Here is a 17,496-nt window from a genome sequence, read left to right on the forward strand (position 1 = left end):
AAAATTAATTATTTTGCCTTTTAAATGGTAAATACCTCTATAAACAATCATCTTATTTTTCTCTGTGTGCTTAATACACGTGTTTTGTGCACATAACATAATATATATTTACGTAAGCATCAGAAAGCAACTCACTTTTCCCTTCCTTAGTCAGTCTGAAAGAATATCCTTATGGCCACACAACAAATTAACATTAGAGCTGACATTAATGCAGAGCAGTTTAACTCTCACACCCGTATTTGGCCACCTGACCACATTATACCTTTAAATAAATGTCTATGTGAAGAAGCAACTATGGAGTAAGTCACATGAAAAGAGAGAAAGGAAAGAACAAGTTTATCTTGATTCTCTTAACAGAATCCACATAATTCTAGTCTAAATCAATGAAGAGACTTATGAAACATCAGCACTCCCACATTGAAGGTATGCATATGCTTCCAGGTATTTAAAGACTTTCTCAGCTGCATTCCCTCATTCTTCTTAGCACTTGATGATTTTACTTGAGAAGAAAACCTTTTACTTTACTTTTTGATGAAACCATAAATCAGGAGTAATAAAAATAAAAAAAGATGCAAATGTAAGAGATGTACACACTGACCAGGTCCATCATCTTGAGTCCTTCCAAAAGCTTACAGTTCCTGTTCTTCAGCCTGTGGGCCTCATCGATGACCACGCAACGCCATGGAATGTTACGCAGCTCCGGGCAGTCAGTCAAGATCATTTCAAATGTTGTGATAATGGCATGGAACTTGTAGGACCCCTTTATCACACGACCCTAAAAAGAACAGCAAAAGTTAAAGTAAACTCCCTGGCAGAGAAAGGAAGTACATTCATTTCATCTTCAAAATTCATTCTTTAAAAATACAGAACAGTACAACGGGCAAGATATTTTAAGTAAATGAAGTCATTATTGCTGACTCAATGAGGGAATACAAATGTGTAAGTTTACTACTGGCTTCATGCTAGCTATGTTTTTAATCCTGTAAAAAGGCCCACAGAATCACTGCATATTCATTGCAAAGATGTTATACAAGTATTTCAGTTGTAATTCATTTAGATTATACTAATGCCTTGAAGCATTAATGTACTGCTGTAATATTCAAATAAGGTTTTCAGACTTTGTCAAGAGACTTTTCTTTTTTCTTTTAAATCAAAGGTATGTGACGGTCCTCCCAAACAATCAAAATAAGCCAGAAGTACATTAAAGCTTCATTTTTACAACTACTAGAATATTTTGCTCCCAATAAACAGTAATTTTTTCCTGGTGGACATAGAGTATCCAGAACACATATGCTAGGAAACAATGCTAGTAAACAGCTTTGAAAAGAAGCAAACCTCTGAACTCTTAAATGGAGAATGTATATCTCCGCATATATTTCCTTGATATTTCCATAATGGGATGGCCTACATGGCACCAGGCTTGCTGGCATGAGATGGGATTCAACTTTCTCAAAGGGGGAAGGGGGTCTTTGCTCACGAGCTAGCAGGTCTCACTGACAGAGCTTTAAACTACAGTTGAAGGGGGAGAGGGATAATATGAGGCTTGCCCGTGACAAGCTGTGGGAGGACATGCCACGGTTAGATGGACGGGGTGCTAGCGAGGGCCCTCAGCCTGTTCCTCTGACACGTGCTGGCTACACTGCAGCACACTTGAAGAGATGAGCCAGGGGCTCCTGAGGTAATAGGAGCCAACAGGGAAACATCAGCGAAATACCTCAAAGGAATTAAGGGGTGTTCTTACACCCCTTAGGACAAGGGAGCAGAACAGAGCTGGCAGATCTTTAAGGACGCTTTCCATAGAGCACAAGAACTCTCGATACCCAGGTGTAAGAAATCGGGAAAGGAAGGCAAGACACCAGCACGGATGAGTCAAGACCTGCTGGTCAAACCTAAAGTGCAAGAAGGAAATGCACAAGCAGTGGAAGCAGGGACAGGTATCCTGGGAAGAGTATAGGGATGCTGCCCAGTTGTGCAGGGCAGGAAGGTTGGTCAGGAAGGCCAAGGCACAGCTGGAGCTGAACTTGGCAAGGGATGCAAAGAATAATAATAATAAGGGCTTCTACAGGTATGTCAGCCAGAAAAGGAAGGTCAAAGAAAGCGTACCCCCCAATAAGCAAGACTGGCAAACGGGTAACAACGGACGAGGAAAAGGCTGAGGTACTCAACAACTTCTTTGCCTCAGTCTTCACTAGCAACCTCTCTTCCCATACCTCTCAGGTGGATGGACCGCAAGACAGGGACTGAAGGAGCAAAGTCCCTCCCACTGCAAGAGAAGATCAGGTTTGTGACCACCTGAGGAACCTGAACATACTTAAGTCTATGGGACCTGACGAGATGCATGCCAGAGTCCTGAGGGAATTGGCTGACGTAGTTGCCAAGCCACTCTCCACAATATTTGAAAAGTCACAGCAGTCAGGTGAAGTCCCTGGTGACTGGAAAAAGGGAAACATTGCACCCATTTTTAAAAAGGGTAGAAAGAAGGATCCTGGGAACTACCAACCTATCAGCATCACCTCTGTGCCTGCGAAGATCATGGAACAGATCCTCCTAGAAGCTATACTAAGGCACATGGAGAACAGGGAGGTGATTCAAGACAGCCAGCATGGCTTCACCAAGGGCAAGTCCTGCCTGACCAACCTAAATGGCCTTCTGCAATGGAGTGACTATATCAGTGGACAAGGGAAGAGCTATGGATGTCATCTATCTGGACTTCTGTAAAGCCTTTGACATGGTCCCCCACAACATCCTTCTCTCTAAATTGGAGATATGGATTTGATGGGTGGACTGTTCAGTGGATGAGGAATTGGCTGGATGGTCACATCCAGAGGGTACTGGTCAACGGCTCAATGTCCAGATGGAGATCGGTGACAAGTGGTGTCCCTTGTCTGTATTGGGTCTGTACTGGGACCAGTACTGTTTAGTATCTTCATCAATGACATAGACAGTGGGATCGAGTGCACCTTCAGCAAGTTTGCAGACAACACCAAGCTGAGTGGTGCAGTTGACACACCTGAGGGACAGGATGCCATCCAGAGGGACTTGGACAAGCTGGAGAAGTGGGCCCATGTGAACCTCATGAGGTTCAACAAGGCCATGTGCAGGGTCCTGCACATGGGCCAGGGCAATCCCTGAAATCAATACAGGCTGGGGGATGAAGGGTTTGAGAGTAGCCCTGTGGAAAAAGACTTGGGGATGGGGTGGATGAAAAGCTGGACATGAGCCGGCAATGTGGACTCGCAGCCCAGAAGGCCAACCATATCCTGGGCTGCATCAAAAGAAGCATGGCCAGCAGGTCAAGGGAGGTGATTCTGCCCCTGTACTCTGCGCTGGTGGGACCCCACCTGCAGTACTGCATCCAGGTCTGGAGCCGTCAGCACAGGAAAGGCATGGACCTGTTGGGAGGGGGTCCAGAGGAGGGCCATGAAAATGATCAGAGGGATGGAACACCTCTCCTGTGAGGACAGGCTGAGAGAGCTGGGGTTGTTCAGCCTGGAGAAGAGAAGGCTCCGGGGAGACCTTATTGCAGCCTTTCAGTACTTAAAGGTGGCTTATAAGAAAGATGGGGACAGACTTTTTAGTAGGGCCTGTTGAGATAGGACAAGGGCTAATGGATTTAAACTAAAAGAGGGTAGATTTAGACTAGCTATAAGGAAGAAATTTTTTACAGTGAGGGTGGTGAAACACTGGAACAGGTTGCCCAGAGAGGTGGTAGATGCCCTGTCCCTGGAAACATTCAAGGTCAGGTTGGACGGGGCTCTGAGCAACCTGATCTAGCTGAAGATGTCCCTGCTTATTGCAGGGGGGTTGGACTAGATGACCTTTAAAGGTCCCTTCCAACCCAAACTATTCTATGATTCTATGATTTTTGTAAATTTGTGTTAAGGAAAGTTCAACAGGACGATTTACTTGATTGTCTGGTACCATATTGACTATTTATTTGGTTAGTTGAGGGTCTTATTTCAGGGCTAACACTAAGAATCTGTTTCAAAAAAACCCCTGAATAAACTTTACTCAAGATCATGAAATGAACATCTTTCTGACATTATGCTATATTTCTTCCCCATGTTGTTCAAAGAAAAAAGTAACTTGCTATGTCCAGTGTCACTGGGTCTGCACAGAAACACTGTCTCTCTAGATGGGCCTCACACAAGTTCAAAGCCATTCTACGTTTTCAAAGCAGGACTATGTCATGGGTTGTACACTGAAGACATTTCAAAAGAAACAGGTATTTTACAGTAAGGTGACCATTTCTTCCTTCAAACATATGCAAGTCTGAATCCTTTTATAAGTAACCTGCATATAATCCTCTCCAAACTGTGGGGATCAGAACTGGCTACTGACTCAATAAAATGAATGGAAACCCGATATCCTGAACTCAGCATTAAATCTGCCTATGCACATCAAGAGCATTTGAGAGGAAGTAATGACCTGCTCAACAGTGCTTTCTCGTAGCATAGTCCAGAAACATTTATCTTCTTAGGGAGAAAACGAGTTGTTACCTAACAAACAGCGGATGAAGATAGACTAAATGGGCAACTTCAAAAGCCAGCAAATTGAAATGCTGTAACCTTTTCATAAGCCAGATATAACTGTGAAAACAAGAGAATGCAGTCGAGGAGATTCTTTCCAAGTAGCGGAAAACACTTCCATGAGCAACCTCATGACTGTACAGCAAGCAGTGCTCTTCAAAAATGATCACTACATAAAGCAGCACACCCAGGTGAAGCAAAAATCTTAAGAGGGACCCTTTATAAAGTCAGAGTTGTCTAAATCTCACATTAAAATATGCATAGTGGCCTTCCCACAAGAGCTCCTATTATTTGAAAGACAGTCAAATGCTGTACTGAAGAACACAGGAGTAAATCAAGCAGAAAGTTCTAAGAGCTCTCCAAGAGCTTTAGAAGGTGAACAATGATGTTCTTCAACAGTTTTAGGCCTCCAACACTTGGGGAAGTATGGGGAGAGAATCCTAAGTAATCCTATTAATGTCACATTTGAGAAATTTAAATGTAGAAACTATCAGGAAAGTGACCTATACCATTGTCAAGGGTGAATTCTTAGGCAACTAGGAATCAATTTATCCTCTTTCAGTGTGGCATCCTAATGAGGTTCTCTGATCTTGAACTACAGGAATTTCATATCCATTTACTCAGAGAAATTCTTGCCTATGAGGAAATCAATCTTCCTAATAGGTAGCCATTTCTTGTTCTGTTTGGGAAATTCTGGAAGTTAACTCAAGCAACAGAGGTAGCCACAAGATACAACAATTAGGTATGAATATAAAAGTTGGGTTATGTTTTGGGGTATTACCTCTTAGAAGATACAAACTGAGAAGATCAATTGGATGTGTATGAGAAGTAGGTTTCTAAAAAGATGCACATTCCACCAATGGGAACCGTGAAAGATTATTATGGTCTTTTCCCACCAACCTCAGACTCCACTTTGAGGAACAAGAGAACGGATGCAAGAAATGTGTACGTTAACCAATTATAGTTTTCCAGATGTCTTCTGGCTAAGTCGCAGCCACTTTGTAAAATGCAATTCAACATCACCTTCAGTGAAAGACAGAGTCCCTATTGGTGAAATACTGTCTTAAACTGCTGCACACCAACCATTCTTTGTAGAAATCTGAGGCAATCCTATGCTGATGACATATTCATAGCTCAATAGCTTCTCAGCAAGGAAGAAAACCATGCAGGCAAGAAAATACTCTCTTAAGCCAACACCCACTGAGCCCAAAAGGAATGAACCAGGTAAGCCAGAAAAAGTCCTGAACATCAATAGCATTATTTTGCGTTAAAATCAACCAAGGACAAGGTACTCCATTTCTACATGTGAGCCAGGTAGTTTCTCTTTTTAGTCCTCATTACACTGAGAAGTAAATTTCCCTCACAAACAAGTCAACTCTTTCGCAGGGCTCTGTCATTAATTTTATTTGGCTTATATAGTTTTCCTGATCTTACCACAGAACTCTTCCTCAGAGGTAGAATACTACAGAAAAGCAACTGGTTTATTTGATATTCCAACCAGGGAAGGCCCCCAGAAGGACCTTTCAGTTACATTGCTCAGGAACACCCGAAGAAGCTTCCCTACGTGACCCTCACAAGCAGTAAGGCAGAAAGGGATTTTAGGGGAATGTCTCTGGTAGCATGGTGTCCTTAGTGTTCAAGTCACACCACTGCAGAAATGTATTTTGTTATCGACTACTCTCTAGCTTTTCACAACAACTTGACTCTGGTTACTGGTGTTGACTCTGAAAAATCACACTACTGCTGATGGGGTAGGTGCTTCTTATGCATGCTGTCTCTTATTATTGCCCTTCAAAGCCACTCAGACTTTCTCAATGTTCAATTGTCTTTTTGAGAAACAGCTCAGCTTGAGAGGCCTATTTTCATGTTAAGACCTAAAAAGCCAAAAGACGCCAGTATCTGGGTTGGTGTGTTTGGCAAGGGGACTAGAAATGACACTGCCAAAGCCTGCCCTCTTTCTCTCCCTTCTCATCCCCCATTGTACGCCCACTGATGGTACTTTAGAGGATGCCAGACTGAACACTACACGGGGATTCTTTTTGTCAGAACATGAAGAGATTTTTTTTACCCGTAATTCAGTTTCTACCATGCGTTTCACAGCTGACACAGTCTCACAAAGAATGGAACACAGAAGGTGATTTCATGACACATCTAAGCTAGCTGCCACCAAAAGGATGAGTTCACTCCATTTCTCCTTTATCCCCAACCATGGCAATTGTCTAATTCTCCTGTTAAGCCAGTTCAGGGAGCAAAGCTAGCAGAAAATGATTCATTTTTCTATGCCATGAGTGCTTTGTCATTACTCGCTATGGGGCCAAATCACTGCCATGGTCATTGCAAGAGGCGAGTTAAGAATATGGCAACAGGGGGAACAACACTTTCTGTAGCATCTTGCTTTAGATCCTTTTAGTTGCCTTTAGATGAACAAAATGATATTGCCAAAATAACACTAAGAATCTGCACAGTAAGTGGAATTTTTCTGATGACATTCCTTCAGGTTTCATGCAATGCAACTGCTGCATCCTAAGGGGAAGAACACGCTGAGAACAAGCACCGCTTCAGTAACAAAACCCATGATTTTTAACACAGGAAACACTTCAGTAGAGACAGTATTTGTATAAACCCAAATTTTTAAATTTGATATAAAATATCCCTCTCTGACAAGAAATAATTTTAAAACCAGAAAAAGTACAAATCAATTCCAGTTCATTTGTGTATTATACATGTAGGTAAGAAGCTAAATGTGATTATTATCGTAAGGAATATAAGCCATTAGACCTCAGTGTAGCAACTCTTACTCAAATCAATCTTCTTTAACAACAGTGTATAAGATTTTGATTTGAAAGTTTCTTTGACAAATTGCTGAGAAAATGGTTATTTTCTAGGCCAAACAGATGCAACTTCTAACTACCATAAATTACTGTGTGTTTTTCTACTGTATTTAAGTACGTGATTCTATTTCTGTTTGGCCTAATGGCATGTCAAGTTGTGCCACAGTCATCACCTTCAAAACAGTTTTTACTCAGTTCTTTCCCTGTAGAAGCGTATTTTCTATCTCGCAACCACCCTCATGGCTTTGCTCTAAGGACTCCGGTTTTTAAACACACTTTTTGAGGACAGGAAGTGAGAACCAGGCAGAACTGGACTACCCACCACATTACTGACAAGAAAAGAACGGTGTAACTTTCCTATTCTTTAATAAAGATTTCTTTCCTACTACACTAGCCCTTTTAACCACAGTCTCACAGTATGAACTCATGTTTAACTGCTTGTGTGTCATGACACAAAAGGATCTGCATTTGTCTTACAGCCTTCCCAGAACCGAGATCTCCCTACTGTAAGAATCATCTCCACTCCTTGTCCACAAATAGCCCTATATTTAGCTATTCTGAGTATTGTTAGCTTGGATCCAATTTATTAAGTAATACAGCTTACTCTGTATCCATGAACTGTCTTAATTATTTACCACTCTCCCCATCTGTGTGTCGTTTGAAAACTTCCTCAGTAATGATTTTATGTTTTCTTTCAGGTCATTGATAAAAGTGTTATATAGCTCATGGACACGAACCAATCCCTGAAGAACTACGCTGGAAATGCAAATCATTTCTCATTTACAATTACATCAAGAAATATCAGTTAGCCAGTTTTAAATCCACTTAATGTGTGCCATATTGATTTTATATCATTCTAGTTTATTAATCAAAATATCCGGTGGCATAAAATCAAATGCTTTACAGAAAATCTAAATATATGAATTTACCACTATCACTTCTTTAAGCTCAGCTGGAAATAATACTCCACAATATATCAAATCAGGTTGAACTTCCACTCTTTTTTTCCTCTTAAGTGAGGAGGATTATGTTGTTCTACAATTACATTCAATGTATGCACATTATTTTCCCCCAATCCTGTTTACTTACTCTGGGCAAAGCCATGCATTTAAGTGTAGAGATCTGTTGTTCTTCATAGCTTCAGTTTTCCAAATAATTTTCTGTTTCTACCCCCAAACTTTTCCATACCTACTTTCCTTCTCTCTTAAGAACTACTCAACCTGAGTGCAGTAACACAGATTAAAGATATATCTGATTTATGAAACTTGATAAAGAAGAATCAACAAGTTTAATTTCTAGAAGCTGATCTTTTCCTGGAATGGTAAGCAAAGATTGATTTTTAAGCTTAGTTCCAATTAAAGTAGTTTCTCCATTAAGAATCTTTTCTGCCAGCTCTCCTCAGGAATGCAAAATAATGAAAACCTTGCACAAAACAATGAAACCCTGAACAAGAGTTGCACCATCTCAGTAACTCTTGGTCCCTCTCTATTTCCAGCTGATCTCTTGGTTACTATTAAAAAGCACTCTCCTTATTAATATATATGCCTTCATTATTGGCTAAAACCTACTGTATCAGTACTAAAACCCTAATCAATGCTTAGATTAATAAACAACAGTAAAGCATATACAAAAAAGAGAAAAAGAAAAATAATGAAGAGCTTTTACCTGTGGATCTTTGAAATACATTTCATACAACTGGATGGTCCGCCGGCTTGCTTGACTCCCATGATACACCACCACATTCAACTCTGTCCAGGTGCGGAACTCCCTTTCCCAGTTGGGAATTGTGGACAATGGTGCAATAACCAAGAAAGGACCATGGATTCCTTTCAAATATATCTCATAGAGAAACGTAATGGACTGGATAGTCTTTCCCAACCCCATTTCATCTGCTAAAATGCAGTTTCGTCTGAAAACAATTTAAAAAAAAAAACAAAAACAACAAACCAAACAACAAACAAACAAACAAACAAAAAAACCAGTCTGAATTATTTACTCCTAACTTAAAACACAGAAAATCAATAAGGAGCTAAACTGAATAAAACAGAAATTTCTAGAATGGCAAGTTTGCACTGAAAAGACATTACAATCTTTTTGCATTTTAAATAAACATTACGATTTGTGATGCAATAAGCATGAATATATCCATTTTATGTACCTCTCCAGTTCACATGAGAGAGGATAGGGCAGCAAGGGTGTGCATGAACACATATACATGCAAAAGCGTTTGCCACAAGAATGTGAAATATTCATGTTATGTAACATTATGTTATCCACCCAAAATTAGTTTGTATATGATTCCTGCAGCAAAAAATGAGACGTGTAAATAATTCTAAAACCTCGCTTTAGAAGACTAGTTTAAAAGGTTATTGTTCCAAATAAGCTATAAAATCTTTCCAAAGCAGGATTCAGCAGTAAGCAATATTTTACGTACGTGTTGTACCAATTGAAAAGAAGCCAGTTTACTCCCTCCAACTGGTATTCCCTGAGTTTGTTATTGTTTTTATACTCCCTGGAACTCTCCGATTTCTTCCAGTCATCGGCAGGAGGTCGCTCCTGTTTCGAATACAGCAAATCCCATTAGTGGTTTCTAAAAGACCACATTACTTTACTATTTTCAAATAAAATCCTCTATATGGAGCCAATTCTTACCACACGCTCTATTTCTGGCTCCCTAGACATCAGTTTCTCAAATTCTTCGATCTTAGCTTGGTCGATGTCTTGCTTGAGCTCCCAAGTGCTGTCTTCATAAGGAAGCGAACACCATTTCACGAGATAATGCGTTACAGGCTTTGTTAAGACAAAAATAAGATTACATCACAGTTTAGAAAAAAATGAAAGTGTAACCATTTTTACAGGAGATCTGCAGGCTACATACAATTCAAAAAGCTTTACCAGACCTGAACGTCTCAATCAGCCAAAAGAGCAGGCTGACACCTTGACAACCTAACAAAGTAAGATTATAACGCAGGGAATGTAGGCTTACCACCAAAACAAGCACAACGCTACATTCGAAATCACTAAGGTTAGACTAAAATTTAGAAGTAAAACACTATTCATTTTCCAACTGTTACAATTTCTATACTCTACCACATATTTAAACAGCCAACTGTGTTTTCTTATCAGTGTCATCAGAAACTTCCCAGCAGGCAACCCAAACACCATCACTCATGGATAGAGCAATATGGAAACACTGACACTGTCAGTGAAGCTTTCTATTCTCCCAGGACCAAAAAGGAGTCTCCTGGAAGACAAAGTGATCTTGTTCTGCAGAACAAGTCATTAAAAAGTAAGAAGCAGTGAATTCAGGACCTCTTCTGCAACAGATAGTCTAAACAATGTCTAAACTATTATGACATTTAGCTAAGATTCTTGCAATTTTCATTTAAATTCTGTATTACCTGCATGGACATCGTATTTCTACAGTATTACATACAACCTCAGACCTACATATCAGAAGGTTTTTTTGTTGTTGGGTTTTTTGTTTGTTTTTTTTGTTTTTTAAATATAGGTGACTTCTAAGAAGTTTGGAATTCTCACTTAAAAGCCTTTATTTTAGGGAAACTGCTATATTAGACAATGTTTTCTCAAACATGTTCTTATTTTCTACACACATATACTCTGGTAGCTTCTGAAGCGTTTAATATATTCACATTAAATTCTAAACACAAGGTCTATGTAACTACAGATGCACTAAAAGTTTTGTTTACCTCTCCGTTATCATCTGTGCTACGTGAAAAATCCATGATTCGATCAACTTCCACATAATCTGGATTAAAAAGCTCATCATCAATCTGTTCAAGGAGAGAGGCAAAAATATAAAAGATATCTCTATTAGCCCTTCCTGAGAGGAAAAATGATTATATATCTCACCAGGCAATAATATTTTGGGTCACAGTGACATAGAATTTATATTTGGCAAACTTCAACATGTTAATTGAAATGCTACAATTCAGCAAGATCATTCCCCGTGAGGGAATCAGACTTCTCAGACTTTGTTAACTGGGCCTCTTAATTACTGTGTGAAACCTTTTACTGTGAGAGAATGTTTAAGAATATTTTAAATGAAGTGTGAAATTACAATTCACTAATGAGCAATCGAAAAGGCTTATGGCATGCAATGCATTTAGCATTCTTGAAAACTACAGCTTGCAATAAAGAAATTAGAGCCTTGTACACTAAGTGCCTTTGGATTATTTTAACTACAGGAATTGTCTAACTGCTTTATAAGCAAGATTCAAATATTATTATTTCAAAAAAAAGAGAAAAGACACTGCATGCATACACAGTTTCTCCAAAAAATCATGATTTGTTCTTTCTTATCCCTTCAACAACTTACGGGATTCTCTTGTGTACTAAAGCGTTATGTTTCATTTTATACTTTTAAGATCCCCTCCAATAGAAAAGGCAAACAAAAGGACTAAAGACTATGTACATTTTGATAGCTTTTTCTAAAACAATAACAAATTCCAAGTATTTACAGTAACTTGTGACCCATTTGGAAACAGATTTAAAAAAAAAAATTAAAAAAGAAGCAATTCCAGGCATCTTCACTTAGAACAGATGGAAGTACTCAATTTGCAACAGGTTTTGTTCAGCTTCAACTATACAGTAAAAATAAATATAAATAAATAAATACAGTAGCACATGAACCTACTTTTTTTTTCCTCAAAAGACAGCATTTTACTGAAAGGTAAGCTTTCAGAGACACAAATCAGCAGATCTGGTCTTTTATTGACAGGACCCCTGCCACACTACTGCTTGTGGCTCTAAGTGAAATTAAACTGATGGTAAAAAGCTTAGAATCCCTAGTGAGCAGCAGTCCATAACACAGAAAAATGTGATGCACTTTTCTGGCATAATCGGCTCCTGAGAAAAGAGACCTGGTACTGATTCAGAAAGAGTCATGCTTACACTACAAACAACTAACCACTCACTTTAAGAAAAAAAAAACTATGGTAAAAAGTATACAGTCAGGATAGATTACTTGAGTTCATAAACTTGCAAGACTTGGATCAAGAATGGTCATACTTTATACCAGAATAAATGCTACTGATATATCACACAGGTGTTCAAAATCTTCTGCTTGTATACAAAACAAGAATTCATAAGAATATTCCTTAAATACCTAAAAGAAAGAAACAAACAAACAAATCGTACTTCTGAAAGGAATTTGTTCTGGCCCTGTTTTGCCTTAAACCGCTTAATCTTCTGCTGAATTCTCTTGTCTTTGTCCAGCTCTTCCACAGACGCCCACTGACAATGAAGGTAAGAACTAGAAGATGAAACAGAAAATCTTACTCAAAACTATGCTTCCATTGCACGCTCCCATGTATCCCACTAGTGTAGCTAGATCTTTCCAGCACATTGTAGTGCCACGCTTGGAAAACAGGACACTATCTTCTTCATCATACAGGTTATTAACAAATCATCTTTACTGGAAGTAATTATAGTTACTAATGGAGAAACTTGTCAGTAAATAAAAACAACTCCCACTCAAAATTTAAATACATACCCCATACATTTAGTGTTTGGCACAAAGTTAAGATGATTTTTATTGGGCATACTTAAAACATAATTACTATACAAGACATTTATCATAAGTGTCATTATTTAACATCATATTCTAGCCAAGAGTAGGGGCTTTAGAAGTTAATAAAAATACTCCAACATTTTAAATACTAACATGCTATACACTATTTTTTGTGAGAACAGCATTGTAATTGAAAGTCGCATATGAGTCAATTGAAGTTTTAACACTGATAGGAAGAAAAGAAAAACCTTTGTAAATGCAGTTCCATGGTAATCATTCATCTTTAAGAAAACAGAAAGTAAGGAACAGTATCTCTGCCAAATGGCTAGTCCCACTTTATAAATTTAGCAATCTAACTTTTGACAGACTCATAAGAAGTCTAAGACACAAATAGTTAATACAAAAATTACATGTCAATGTAATAAAACTAAACAAAGCATAATTAAGCTATTAAACATCATGCAATAATCAATATAGTGCAAAAGGTACAAAGGTGGCAGCATATTTAAAGTGAAGTCAACTATCTGCAGTTAGCTGCAAGAAACTCACTTTAAGGAAATTTCTGTCTCTCAGATGGAAAATTTGCTAAAATTAAACAAGATATGCTATTTTTCTGAAAGAAAAATGAGCTTATCCAGCTGTGAAGTATCTTGTTTTAAATACTGATTGCACTGCAGTTTCAGAGCCCAGAAGTGAAACAATATGCTATTCTCACCACTATTACATCCCTCTTACGGAGGGGCAGCTATCTGCTGGAATATTGGAAGCCATCTCATTTGTTATCTTAGACATTTTGTTTAACACAAATCCTGTTTTTGAAACAACGTTAAGGGTTATTTTTGAGTAGTTTGCAGTCACATTACGGTTGCAGTTAGATCTACACAGCTACACAGCACTGGTATGTGCTCATGAATCTGCAAGCGTAATGAGCCTTAGATTAAAGTTTTTAATAGCAGAGCAATTTTACCTATGGATTTCATTTCGGAGAGAACACAAATTAAGATGACACTATCAAACCCAGTACCACCAATGCAAGGTATTTCCCTGTTTATTTGCCACTGTTTTGGATGAAACATGAGAAATGTTTGAAGTTGGATAGTAACAGTTATATCATTTACAAAACCAGCCTTTAAAAACTATTTGGAAGTTACGTGAACTTAAAGATAGTAATCAAACCTATAACTTTACTTACAAGTTTTTGTACTTTACATAGAATTCCTCTACTTCTACCTCCTCTCCATTCTCCATCTATAAGAAAAGAATTGTTGAAATGTGAATTAAACCACTAAACAGCCCAATTTAGTTAATGATTAAAACTAAACGAAATACAGAATATGGTCCCCACATAGAGAGACAAGTGGAGGTGTAGGAAAGCGTTTGTAGGGGCAGGACATGGGTGAGGAGTTTCCTCCAGCAGCTTACCCAAGTACATACTGCACTGCTTACTACAACTTCCAAGACATGAATCATTTGAACTCCTCCCTAACCACATGCAGCTTCATTCACAACCTCACCCCAAATCTGGCTTTCTGCCAAACCCACAGTGTTAAGTAGAAGCCAAGTGTACCATTTTCTCAGGCAGCAGCCAATTAGCAACTGCACTCCTGAATGCCATATGTATTATTTTTGGCTGGCTCATGGCAACTTTACATTGTGGGTTTTGTAATGTTTTAAAAAAGAGTTTTAAAGGGGGTTTATTCCTCCATATAGTTAATAACTCCAAACAAGAAGCCATATAAAACTAAACCTTATACCTCTGCTAGAATTTTAGTGCATCAGTGTTCATGGCTTTAGTTTTACTCAATGGTGCAATTAAATTCACTCAGGCAAGATGTCTCACATACAGAGCAGCCAAATTAAATTAACACCCAAAACCTACATTTAAAGCAAGGTTAAAGTTGTGATATAAACCAGCAAAACCAAGGGCATTCCGTGCTACGGGCTGAGACTACCCTTAACTCATCCCTAGTGCCAAAGTATTGCATAACATATGGCATGTAATACTTTGTTGAATTACTCCTGAACGCAGCCATAGGACAAACTAAGGACAGTGCACCAGGCACACACTTAGAATTCAGTTTACGTCACAACATTAACGGTTTGTGTTTACTAATGAACTTCGGAACAATTTTAAATAGAAGAGGATTTTCTGTTTTACATACTTCATCAGGGACAACAACATCTGTAATAAATATAGTATGTAGTGCTAAACAGACAAAACAATTGACCCCTGTGTAAGTCAACATCCTCCATCTTTTTTTATATATGTATATAAAAGAAATATATATATATATATATATATATATATATATATATATATATATATATATATATATATATATATATATATATATATATGAGAGAGACTACTCTGAAGCTAGAGGATGAATTGCCATCTTCCAAATTCTCTCTGAAAAGAAAAGTTACTGGCTAGATATTACTTCCATAGCAGTGCAATTAAAGAACCACAGCAGCAGTTGCATTAAACTCTCTTGTAGCACAGTAAAGAAAAAGTTAATGCATTCCTAATCCCTGATTTACATAGTATTCCTTCTCTTCCAGACTAGCAAGGAATGTTATCATTTTAGTGTTTGTATCACCCCAGTACTGTCTGCTTGTGTTCCTTTTTTAGAGAGAGGAGCAACACCAGCTTCCACCTAGTTCTCCCTGAAAAAATGGAAGAAGATAAGGTATTCCTAGTGCTACTTCTTGATCTTCTTAAGTCCTCTGTTGAAGATAAACTATCTCCTAACCCTGAACACAGGGAAGAAGCTTCTCTGTCACTTACAAACATACTGTCAAAGGAAGGAATTTGAAGACCATCAAGATTTTTTTTTCTTTAAACAAAAAAATTTAAAAGGGAGTATATCTCAAGAAGGTATTCATATTTATAGGTCAAAACTGTATTAAAAAAAAGTATTGAAAAATGGAGATCTCATTATCTGAATCTATTCACTACCCTGAGGCAAAATCTGTCTTTAAGAAGTCAACCCTAAATTTAAGACATTAACTTTTTTTATTTTCTGAAATGTATTATGGCCAAGTCTCTTTGATTAGTTTTAAATCAGAATCCTTTGAGATACATCAATCGTACAATGACAACATGGTTAAACACCTTTATATAAAGGTTTCATATTAGCCAATTTAACTTCCCCTCAACAGCATTTCAGTCAAGTGTATTTTCTGTCAACTGCCAACTTAATAACAATCATTTACAATGTAAATGTTGATAAATCCTGTAACTCTCATGAGTAAAACGTACTTTTGTATTGACTAATAGGTAATAACTGGTCTATGTTACTACATGTTCTATGAGTGTGCATCAAAGATTCACGTAAATAAAAAGTATTTCGGAAAAAAAATCTTTTTAAAAATCTTACTCTGGCATTCACGCTTATGGCCAAAAAAAAAAAATTTCTAATCAAGCTACAATCACCAGCCCTCAAGAAGGGTTTAACAATAGCTCAGTTTAGGATATATGAGACAGAAGCTTATGCCTTTGACATCACTGTCCAACCCCCACTACACATACATTTACGTTAACCAGGTAAAAAGGTGAGATGGAACATTTATGCAAAATTCTCCCAAAACTGATTACGCAGGCATCCTAAAATAGCGCATGGCAGACTTGGGCAATGCAGGACACTTCAAATTATTATTGCTCAGGTGCGGCCATAATTGACAATCTGATCCACAGTCTCTGCAGATAATTGAAGAAATAAATGATCCCTTCCTTCAAGCAAATACTTAAGAGCACACAGCCTTGCACTGCCATTGCCACAGAAGTGATACAGTAATACCTGCTAACACAAGTTATTTAAGCAAGCCACTCAGGTGTACAGATAAGAGCGAGCTTAAAAACAAAACAAAACCAAAAAAACAGAACACAAAAAACCCCTCAAAAAACCCAAAACAGCCGCAACAAAAAACCCCACAAAACCAAAACCCAACCAGAAATATCAACTGCTAGAAAAATAGTCAACAGAACACATTAATAACAGATGCAAAGCAACACATTAAAAACAATCACCTCAACTGATACACAGCACTAGATAGACAAGCACTGTAAACTAATCAGTTTGTGGAAGAGATGTAAGTATTTGTACACAGTTCAATTAGATCTAATTCTCACCATGTATTCGTAGGCAAAAAGAAATTCAGATGTGTAACATGCAGGTATAATGTTCCACAAACTCCACATCTTTCCATAATATGTGCTATTTGTGCTGAATAGCGTATTTAATTCTAGCCATTCCTTTTCAAAGTTAAGGAACAGAAATTCAAAGGGGACTGAAGCTGGCCAAGAAAATAATTAGAAAAATGAGAAATTTCCACATACAAACTGAAGACATCAGGACCGTGATGGTTTGGAAAGAGAGTGATAGGTGTACTTAATACTTTCTGCAGGAGAGAAGAGTATTCAACAGAATTCAAAATTCCATGTTAAGAACAACAGGAAAAAACATTGTCTTTTATACTTCAAACATGAACTAAAGTAATTTCTACCTTTTATTCTGTACATTTCAAAAATGGTTGCAAGTACAGTGCTGCATCATGGCTGGCAACTCCAAAACTAGACTAAGGCTATTTTTTAGAAAACCAG

The 17,496-nt window shown here is 38.0% G+C and overlaps 1 protein-coding gene across 1 annotated transcript in view; it reads right to left on the reverse strand.

The window, feature by feature from the left end:
* CHD7 (chromodomain helicase DNA binding protein 7) overlaps positions 1-17,496 on the reverse strand; it is a 135,695-nt gene that overhangs the window by 28,852 nt on the left and 89,347 nt on the right. The window contains exons 8-14 of the mRNA XM_072852433.1: positions 14,086-14,141; positions 12,521-12,635; positions 11,071-11,154; positions 10,013-10,150; positions 9,795-9,916; positions 9,026-9,269; positions 599-775 (exon numbers count right to left, since the gene is read on the reverse strand). Coding sequence (XP_072708534.1) covers positions 599-775; positions 9,026-9,269; positions 9,795-9,916; positions 10,013-10,150; positions 11,071-11,154; positions 12,521-12,635; positions 14,086-14,141 — 936 coding nt within the window. The remainder of the gene's footprint in view (positions 1-598; positions 776-9,025; positions 9,270-9,794; positions 9,917-10,012; positions 10,151-11,070; positions 11,155-12,520; positions 12,636-14,085; positions 14,142-17,496) is intronic.

This window comes from Ciconia boyciana, chromosome 2, assembly GCF_034638445.1.
Source record: "Ciconia boyciana chromosome 2, ASM3463844v1, whole genome shotgun sequence".
NCBI classification, from domain to species: Eukaryota; Metazoa; Chordata; class Aves; order Ciconiiformes; family Ciconiidae; genus Ciconia; species Ciconia boyciana.